Source organism: Brassica oleracea, chromosome C3 (assembly GCF_000695525.1).
Source record: "Brassica oleracea var. oleracea cultivar TO1000 chromosome C3, BOL, whole genome shotgun sequence".
NCBI classification, from domain to species: domain Eukaryota; kingdom Viridiplantae; phylum Streptophyta; class Magnoliopsida; order Brassicales; family Brassicaceae; genus Brassica; species Brassica oleracea.
Window position 1 is genome coordinate 53,296,611 of NC_027750.1, and position 10,308 is coordinate 53,306,918.

Here is a 10,308-nt window from a genome sequence, read left to right on the forward strand (position 1 = left end):
AACTAGTCAAGTCAAACAAAGCAAACGAACTCTTGAACTCAATACTGTAACTTAGTAGCAGATTGTAAATTTTTAATCTAATTACAGTATAGAATGGCGAGTGATATAAATAACATGCAAAGATTTAACTTTAACTCGTGTCTACCGAGATGAAGAAATCATATACCTGTGTCGATGGTAGATGGTGGTAGATCGAGGAAGAGGTGAAGCTACAGTGGTAGATGGAGGAAGAAGAACGAGGAAGAAGAGAAGCTATGGTAGTAGATCGAGGAAGAAGAGAAGCTCCGGTGGTGCTCTCTACGAAAAGAAGTACGGTCGTAGACCAAAGATGAAGAGAAGGTACCGATGAAGAAGATAAGGCCCGGTGGTGACCTTTGTCAACGGGTGGAAGAGAAGGTCCAAAATTTCCTTCACAGTCGCCATTTCTCATCTTTTTCGTCGGTGAGCAGAACGCAAATGTCTCTAGTGAAGAAGACACGCGGGTCTCAAATGTCCCGCAAACCCGCGTCGACCCGCCCCGCATTGGCCCATACCCGAAATTGACCAACCCGCAAGACCCGCAATATCTCGGGCCTAAGATATGTAAGCCCAAGCCCGCCCCGCAGTGGGACTTTACGGATTAGGCCCGCGGGCTAACGTACAAATTGCCATCCCTAAATAGACTAGTTTAAGATCCGCGCAATTGCGCGGAATGAATGTTATATATAAAACTAATTTTTATCTATTATTATTTATTTTTATTCATTTATGTATTATGTATATAATTAAATTAGAGTAAAGACATAAATCAAAACAATACATCTTGTTTTTTATGATACTTTTTTGGTAAATTAATCAAAACAATCATTTATTTTATTTTATACGGTATATAACTAAATTTCAATGACATAGACATAGATATATAGTATAATATAACATAAATATTTATTATTGAGAATTCATACTCATATGATAACACAAAATTTCTAATGTGCGATTTTTTGAATGCAAATTTTAAAATTAAAATATTAAAGTTTCAATATTTTTTCAATACAAATTTAGAAATTATCTTATTTAAGTATTTTCCTACGTTATATAGTTTAATTTTAAACTATATTAATATATAATATGAATGTTTAGTAAATGAGACTTTATATTCATACGATTTATGGTCATTTGTATCTTGTTATTACCAAAAAAAATTAAACCATTGATCACAAAATTTTAGTGTGACACATTTAACGCTTTTCGTAATTTATAGTCGTTTTAAAAATTCAAAATATAACTTATAAGAAATTATTTTTTATTATCTGATTTATATGGTTGTTTAATATCTTTTAATAATATAAAATTAAACAAAAAAGAACTAAGATACAAAAATTATTATCAAATATTTATTATTCATAATCATTGATTGTCATATATATGTTACTCATATCAGGCAATTCCGTATCTTTTATTTAAGGAAAGTGCGAGAATATTTTTTTGTACACTATTTATCAATTTAATAGTTATTTTAATAAAAAGTATATCTTATATATTAAAACATAAGTCACAACCTTGATTCATGTGTGATATTTTAAAAATAGACCATTACTAGAAAATCATATTTCATTTATTTCTTAATAACATTTTGACATCATTACTAATCACCTCATATATTATTGACTATAATAACTACTTTCGTATAAGATTTGAAGGAAGTCATTAATGTGTATTTTAAGAATCTTGATCCGTGCATTTCAAATTTTAAATTATCTGAAAACACATGTATACAAAATATAAAATATACTTCTAAGATCATTACTTATATTTGTCAAACCAGTAATCGTTATCTAAAGTCAAATTTAATATTATAAAGAAATATAAACATATCTTATGTATTTTTCCAAATTAACCATATAAACAATCCTACATAAGAAACTAACTTATAAGCTATTGCATGGTAATTTTTTCTGTTTTGGTCATAGTTTATGATAAATATATATATCACAAGTATTTTTTTTTGTTTTGGTGATAGTTTATGATATTTATATTTCTATTTTATTGTTAATGTATTTATTTCTATTTATTTATAAGTAAAATGTATAAATATAGTTGTTTAGGTTAGTTGGTTAAATATATTAATTTTTTTGTGGTAAAAATGTAAAGAAATATCTTAAATTTTAATATTATTGATATAATTAGTTAATATAATTCAATAATCACTTCATTTTTTTTAACAAAACCAAACAATTTGGATTGATAAAACTTTTAACCAAATGGTTTGGAAATATATTTTGGTTTGGTTTAGATCGGATTGAGTTTGGTTGGGTCGGTTCGGTTTGGTTTGGTTCAGTTTTTTTTGCCCACCCTATTATTGGCCCATTTATAAGATATATAAGATTTATATATTGTTGTAAAGGCTTATTTAAATTTGTATATGTTTGAATTACATTACATATAAACTTATATTTTAATAATATACCTTCAATTGTAACTTATTAAAAACAATTATCAATGTTTTTTGTTTAAAATTCATTAGTTCATTTTATCATATGTTCTAATAACTAATACTAAATGCTTAAAGATTAGTGTATACAAATGTTTTTAATTGTAAAGACTATCAAATAAAATTATCAAATAAAATTGTTTATTATTTAAAAATTAAAAAATAAATGTAAATTTAATTTTGATAATAAGATGTTAAATATAAAATAATTTTAATTTTTTTAAGAAAGTATATATTAGTTCTCTAATAATTAAGTAGAAATCCAATAAAATATATTTATAATAAGAAGAAACAACAATACACTTGGTGGATTCAAACAATTAATTTAATAGAAAAAAATGCAAACAACAAAATTATTGGATTTGAAAAAAATAATATAAACATTTAAAATATATACATAAAAGTTAAAAGATCTGCACGGTTGCGTGGATCAAGATCTAGTTATAAGTTAAGATGGACCAACCAATTTTTTAAAAAAATCTGAATTTTATTATCATGGTGACACGTGACTATAAAACAATGTTGCAATGTTTCTCATTTAATATTTAATATATAAAGGATGTTACAAGTGGACTTACTCGTATATGTTGAGAACATGCTAAGTCCGATTCGCACATTCAGAGACCTAACTATAAATGAGTAAAATAAAATTTCCCGGGATATTTATGTAGGAATACCAAACTTACAAATGCAGATAGTAAAAATTATTTTGTTGTATTGTTAGTCAAGTTATATACTATTAGAGATATCATTATGAATTACTGCCATATTAAATCTCTACCTACTCAACCTCGCCCATTAATACGGTGGCTTTGGACAGTTGGAAAATAAGAGGTTCAAGTCGAAAGAGAGTATAAAATCAATCTTCCGGTGTAATGTCTTCAGATTAATTAAATACTTGCACCTTATCACCAACAAGTCCCATTTTTAATGTAAGAACATGTAATAAATATATCATTATGTAGATCGATGAGTATAATCGATTGGGGTACATCTCAAGCGACTATGCTTCCATATATATATATATATATATATATATATATATATATATATATACTGTAAATGTAAATGTTCATTTACAGTCTCTCAAACAAAAATCATTTACAGTTATAAAATTGTTTGGTAAATAGATTTTGCATACAAATTTCAAATTTTGTCCCCTAATCAGTGCCATACAAATACAATATACATCCGAGGGCATATTTCAGAGACCATAACCAAATTTAAACAGTCAAATTTTATACAGAATGTAGGAGATAAAAATATAAGCGGATGTTTTGATCAAAAAAATATTTGATAAAAAAAATAAAAATATAAGCGGATACATTTTATTGTATGTTAAAACACTTCTTATGGTAACTGGTAAGTAAACAAATTAAGCGACGGTGAAAAGATTGATCACTAGAAACAATAGTAGTAGTCCATGTTCGAGATTACGCTAGGCGTGAGTCGGGCGGTTGACCGGGGCCTAGCGAATTAAACATTAATCGGAGATTACTCGGGGATTACTCGGGGATTAGTTTTACATGTTTTTTTATTTTTGCAAATATATTTTTATAAATTCAGCTATTTATACATGATTTCTTTTGTTTGTCATGGTCTGATGGGTAGGTTGTAGGCAAATAACCTCTTCCTCTAGAGTTCGAATCCGTAAGTATCCAACTTTTTGTTTTTTAATGTTTTTTCTTTTAACGAGTGGCAAAGATGTAATTAATTCATCTTCTCCATTTAATTGTCGTTTAGCTTTCCATAGCCATCACCGATAGATCTGCCACCAATCACTATGTTTACTTATTATTATTCATAAAAATTGTAGATCTCACCTATATGATTAGATTTCCAACACAAAAAACCCGAAAAATATAATTTTTTTGGTAAGTCCGATTAATTAACCGATTTTGAAGAATCGCAACGGTGAAGCGACGAGTAGCGTGTAAACGTCCGGTTAATCGGTAACTCGGACGAGTTTTTGAACATGGTAGTAGTATACAAGGAAGATAAACCCTAACCTAAGCAGCAGCGCAATAAATGTGGGTTGTCAATAAAAAAAAAGTTGTGGCAACCAAGGATATAGTCCCACATGGTGTGAGTTTTGTGATATTATTTTTAGTAGGTGAAATGCGATAAATATATGAACTGTATATGGTTCCACATTAATTGAGCAATTGGAATTGGTTTCGTGTATATTAAAAAAAAACGAAATGTTTTATAAAATATGAGACGTGCGTAAGAAAATATCCAGAGATCTGGATAGTGACATGTTCTCTGAGCAAACAGCTTTATCGTTTATATAAACTCACACTGTCACACATATGTTAGATACGTGTTGAATGTACTAGTGGAAGTAAACACAAAGGTTGATGTCCAAAGTAGTTGGACGGATGGTTTGGACAAAAGTGAAACAATGCTGAGACAAAATCTTATTCGATAGATAGCGCTTCTGAATGATGTCACCATGCCCGCAACTAATTCATACCCACACCGAAGGGGAAAATGGGCATTTAATTCCCGAAGTATTTGAAATCGGGCAGTTTTAATACTCAAGTATTGCTTGCGCATATTTATTCCCCAACTAATAGTTGACTGCGCAAAATTGAGAACAAAATAGTCAACCGTTAATTGATGAACGGAAAAATAACGGTTTCCGTCAACTTTTTAACGGTGGAATATTTTAATCATGATTTTGCGCAGTCAATGATTAGTTGAGGAACAAACATGCGCATATAATACTTGAGTATTTAATTTACCGATTAAAAATACTTAAGGAATTAAAAACAATCGAGATATTTACCTTTAGAAATAGATTGTTGATTTTTTACAATGACATATAAAATAATACAAAATAATTACAGTTACATCGTATTGTTGATGTACTTCATGTTTAAATCACTTTAGATGATTTTTAAAATAATTCATAGCTAGAAAGGTTCATAATTTGAAATAATATACAAGATATTTAATCCCGGAAAAAGATTTATTTAGTTTATAAAAGCATAAAATATAACATAAGATAATTACATTTGCATTATATTGCTGATATACAATATATGAATGTGTAAAGTACATATAATTATATATGATCATCTAAAGTAGAGATCCAATGTACAACATATAATTGTCTAATAGATAAAACTTTTGTATATTGGTTATATCTAACTTGAGAATATTTCAAATTATGATTTTCTAAAAAAAAAGAGTGTTGTTTTTAATTCCTTAAGTATTTTTAATCGGCAAATTAAATACTCAAGTATTATATTCGCATATTTATTTCCCAATTAATCATTGACTGCGCAAAATCATGATTAGAATATTCTACCGTTAAAAAGTTGACAGAAACCGTTATTTTCCATTCATCAGTTAACCGTTGACTATTTTGATCCCAATTTTGTGCAGTCAACTATTAGTTGAGGAATAAATATGTGCAAGTAATACTTGAGTATTAAAACTGCCGATTTCAAATACTTCGGGAATTAAATGCCCCTTTTCCCCGCACCGAAGCTAATAATAAGATTTGAACTCATACGATTATGGGCCTAAAGATATGGACTCAACCACGGCCCATTAAGGCCAAGAAAACTTTAAAGCACAAGTCAACCAGAACCAGACTCTTTTATCTCCTTCGGCTTCCTCATAAATAGTTTACCTTTTTTTTTTCACTTTGCCGAGAAAATCTGAGAAAAAGCGAAAAGTTGAGGATGAAAAGTCCGATTCACACGGTGTGGTCATGGGTGAGGAGGCAGCCACCGAAGGTGAAAGCCTTTCTCGCGGTGGTCACCGGCATGGCGGCTCTGGTTCTGCTCAGATTCATTGTCCACGATCACGACAATCTCTTCGTTGCCGCCGAAGCTGTTCATTCAATCGGGATCTGCGTGCTCATCTACAAACTCATGAAGGAAAAGACATGTGCTGGTAATAAAAATCCAATCTTTCTTGTTTAATTGTGTGTTTTCGAACATCCCAATTTTAGGGTTTTTTTTTGAATTAGCTTTTGTGGAATCAAGCAATTTAGGGGTTTTAGGATTACAATTATAATTCGAAGGTTTTAGGCAAACCCACGTCCGAAAGTGTGTACCTTTTTTGCTTGACTTTTGTGTATTGATTCTTTCTTTGCAGGATTGTCGCTGAAGTCTCAGGAGCTGACGGCGATATTTCTAGCTGTGAGGCTGTATTGCAGCTTTGTGATGGAATATGATATACACACCGTTCTGGATCTGGCTACTTTGGGGACGACTCTCTGGGTTATTTTTATGATCCGTTTTAAGTTGAGGGCTAGTTACATGGAGGACAAAGACAACTTTGCTCTCTATTATGTGGTAAGTCAATAAGAAAGTGATAGCTTACATTGTTAGATTAGAGGAAACGGGGAGGCAAAGTAACGATTATCTGGTTTTGATTTTTTATTTGTTGCAGCTTGTGCCGTGTGTTGTGTTAGCTGTGTTGATCCATCCATCGACCTCTCACAACATATTGAACAGGATTTCGTGGGCGTTATGTGTTTACCTTGAAGCTGTTTCAGTGCTGCCTCAGCTGCGAGTGATGCAGAACACAAAGGTCACAAACTTTGTTTCACAGTGGAAGATTAAGAACTGAGCTAAAGTATTTGTTTAATTCTCTAATCTGAAACTACTTTTTGGTTGTTGTTTTCAGATTGTGGAACCGTTCACGGCGCATTATGTATTTGCACTTGGAGTAGCAAGGTTTCTTAGCTGTGCTCACTGGGTTTTACAGGTTAGCTTTCTAGTTTTTACTCTGGATACATTGAAAGTCGATTTTGGATGATGAAAAGTAGCCTTGTGCACAATGTTGTATGTGTTTAATAACAGGTTGTGGACACGAGGGGGAGATTGCTGGTAGCGTTAGGTTATGGATTGTGGCCATCAATGGTTCTCATCTCAGAAATTGTTCAGACTTTCATCCTTGCTGATTTCTGTTACTACTATGTCAAAAGGTACCGTTTAGTGATCGCTATCTTACCTCTTTATTTATTACACTACCTAGCTGAAAACATGTTAACTTGTGCAGCGTTTTCGGAGGGCAGCTAGTTCTCCGGCTTCCGTCCGGAGTAGTATAAGTTACTCTCAGTGATGTAATACGGAAAAGAAACGGCTCAATTTTTTCTTTACATTTGATCTTGACGTTTGTGTCTGAGGTGACTTGGTAACGAATTAATTTCACTGTGTTGTATATTTAGTTACCATCGATGGGTGTTTACATGTCTTTCCGGTTACTTTACTCTCTTTCATACTATAATAGTGATTGGTAAAAAGCAAATAACGAACCTTAACAAGCTATTTTGATCACACTGGGAAGAGGAAACGTCTGAAAGTTTTGAAGTTTTATTATTATAGATCACTGGAAGTGAGTCTGCGAATACGATGAGAATCACGGTTGTTACATATAAAAATAGCACAAGTACAGAGTTAAAGGTCTGAAAGGGTTTTCCCATGGATGAAGTTGATCACTTTAGTGGCAGTTTCCTCTAGCGCAGAGGTCACAACAGCCAAGTTCTGTAAGAATTCTTCTGCCGTCGGTTTGTCTCCGTCGATCAGATCGGTCACGGCTTTTAAGAATATGACTGGTACTTTCAGAAGTTCAGCAACATAGGCCACCGCAGCACCCTGAACAATCCAGAGCCACACAAGAGTTTCAACTAATATTTTTATATTCTTGCTAGATTCCAGAAATCAGAGAGGTGTTAACATGACATTACCTCCATGTCCTTTAGTGTAGCATCATTGGCAATGATCAATGATTCATCTTGTGTGGACATATCCAAGGAATCACCAGTAGATAACCTGCCAATCTGATAACAACCAATCTTATTAACAATGCTTTTGATATCGTAAAACTTGAGAAACAGTTTTTGACTAAGCAACCTTCAAATTGAGTTCCTTGAGGAGATTGGGGGTTGAGAATGCCTGACGAAGACCAACTCCGTACAGATCAAACATCTACAAGCGAGACACAAAACAGTCCCTCAGGAACTTGCGAAATGAAATGGGGAAAAAAGACCAGAACAAGAAGTGGAGAAAAGAAGAAGAAGGTACCGGAATAGGTATTCTCCTATCATGGAAGACAACATCAGATACAAGGAATACATCTCCTATGTTGGCTCCTTTAACCTGAATATTGTTCAGCCAATCAGCAATCAGAGAAGCAAATTCAAATATGATCAAGCATGGCATTCTCACAAGCACAGAGAGAGAGAAAGAGAAAGTAAAGGAGGAACGAACCTTAAAGGCACCACAGGTTCCAGCATTGATGAGAATGTCGGGTTGTAAAGCTTGGATAGAAGCAAAGGTAATGAGAGAAGCTGGAACAGTTCCAACACTATCTATCCCTGCACCATTAATACCTTAAGTGAATAGAAACATACTTGTAAGAGGAAAAAAAAAGTGCCTTCCTTTTGGCTTCAAGAGCTCATTAGATCAAACATCAACAAGCTCATACACACTATAGATACTGCACCGGTCGAACAACAACTACCAAACTAAATTCCCAAATTCACTAGCTATTAATATTAATGTCTATGAGGCTAATGAAAAGAGGCAATATCAAAAACATGCCTGAAGCAGCATCTTTTCCAGGGCAGACTACATAGATTCGAAGATCTTTGTGCAACCCGTGGTAGAGAACCCAGGGCAATCCTTTACCAAGCCTGCACAAGAACCATGAAGCTCAAAAAGATAAGGACTTTGGTTCAATCAACAGATTAGGGGAGAATCAAGAGGAGTGGGGTCTTAACGGAGAATCAGAAGTTTCGGAGAGTCCGAACTTGTTGACCAAAGGTTGAGCCTCCGCTTGCATCGCTGCATCAGAATTAAACACCAAGTAAGAATCGATTGATCGGTTCTGTTGAAAGAGGACCAAAAGTACCGATGACGAAGACGACTGTGGAGATAGGTCGACGACTCTCCGATTCAATTTTCTCGATGTCACCATCTCCGTGAGGACCCATACTTCTCTCTCTCTCTCTCTCGATTCTCTTTCGCTCTTCACTCGTTCGATTTCCAGAAGACCACACACAAAAATCAATTGAGCAATGAAGAAACGGCACAGGCGAATAAGGAAGGACCTCTTCTGCGTTTTACCACGAAAGAGAAAAGAATCTCATGGTCGAAACATCTCTCCCTACACTGTTAATTAATTAATTACTGTGTGCTAATTAATATTCAAAATAATTTACATTTTAATTAATTAACAGCTTGTAAAGTTAAGCAAACAACTAGAATTTTATTTTCCTATCTCAATCCTTTTTTATAGCTTTGCACAATTTGCTGTTCTAATCAAATGTCGTTGAAACAAAAATCATTCGAGTCTAAATATCATATCTATCATTACTAATCTAAACATTTCTTTTGCGTTTGCATGTTTGTACAAGACCTTTTATTATTTTGCGTTTAAAATTTTAAAACTTGATAACTCACATATACTCTGATAACATAATTTCACTTGAAGACTATTTGTGATTACATTTTTTTAAAGTTTTTTTATATATACACATTTTTCACTATTAAGCTCATAACATGCAATAAATGCTCGTGCAACTACACACAATCCCTGTTCTTGAACGCGCTAGGCGCTAGTCGGGCGGTCGGGTTGGGCCTAGCGCCTAAAGAAAAAATCGGGGATTAATCGGAAATTATGCGGGGCAGAATTTTTAGATGGTTTACTGTGTTATAAAACATGTTAATCTTTAATTGTGTATAACATTAATACATTTTCATGTTTAAGATTATATAAAACACACAAATAGAATATATAAACTTAATATAGTGTATTTTTCATCAAAATTATGAATATAAATGATATTTATAAAATTTTAGATCAAATAAAAA

The 10,308-nt window shown here is 32.6% G+C and overlaps 2 protein-coding genes across 2 annotated transcripts; one reads left to right on the plus strand and one right to left on the minus strand.

Annotated features, from left to right (window-relative positions):
- Positions 1-6,079: 6,079 nt before the first annotated feature.
- Positions 6,080-7,702, plus strand: LOC106336198 (putative ER lumen protein-retaining receptor C28H8.4). Its single transcript, XM_013774953.1, has 6 exons — positions 6,080-6,379; positions 6,584-6,783; positions 6,881-7,021; positions 7,118-7,198; positions 7,294-7,418; positions 7,493-7,702. Exons 1-6 carry the CDS (start codon positions 6,166-6,168, stop codon positions 7,539-7,541), a joined length of 810 nt encoding a protein of 269 aa, XP_013630407.1. The 5' UTR covers positions 6,080-6,165; the 3' UTR covers positions 7,542-7,702.
- An 86-nt stretch (positions 7,703-7,788) lies between these two features.
- Positions 7,789-9,594, minus strand: LOC106336199 (5'-methylthioadenosine/S-adenosylhomocysteine nucleosidase 1). Its single transcript, XM_013774954.1, has 8 exons — positions 9,347-9,594; positions 9,216-9,279; positions 9,037-9,128; positions 8,704-8,810; positions 8,518-8,592; positions 8,347-8,421; positions 8,181-8,273; positions 7,789-8,088 (listed from the first exon to the last, which is right to left on the minus strand). Exons 1-8 carry the CDS (start codon positions 9,426-9,428, stop codon positions 7,891-7,893), a joined length of 786 nt encoding a protein of 261 aa, XP_013630408.1. The 5' UTR covers positions 9,429-9,594; the 3' UTR covers positions 7,789-7,890.
- Between the last annotated feature and the right edge of the window lie 714 nt (positions 9,595-10,308).

Excerpts from the sequence above, each read along its gene's own strand:
- LOC106336198 (XM_013774953.1), top strand. The coding sequence starts at position 6,166 with ATGAAAAGTCCGATTCACACGGTGTGGTCATGGGTGAGGAGGCAGCCA. Across the intron at positions 6,380-6,583 it reads GAAGGAAAAGACATGTGCTG|GATTGTCGCTGAAGTCTCAG; the intron begins GTAATAAAAATC and ends CTTTCTTTGCAG. Across the intron at positions 6,784-6,880 it reads ACTTTGCTCTCTATTATGTG|CTTGTGCCGTGTGTTGTGTT; the intron begins GTAAGTCAATAA and ends TATTTGTTGCAG.
- LOC106336199 (XM_013774954.1), bottom strand. The coding sequence starts at position 9,428 with ATGGGTCCTCACGGAGATGGTGACATCGAGAAAATTGAATCGGAGAGT. Across the intron at positions 9,280-9,346 it reads CACAGTCGTCTTCGTCATCG|CGATGCAAGCGGAGGCTCAA; the intron begins GTACTTTTGGTC and ends ATTCTGATGCAG. Across the intron at positions 8,593-8,703 it reads GAACCTGTGGTGCCTTTAAG|GTTAAAGGAGCCAACATAGG; the intron begins GTTCGTTCCTCC and ends AACAATATTCAG.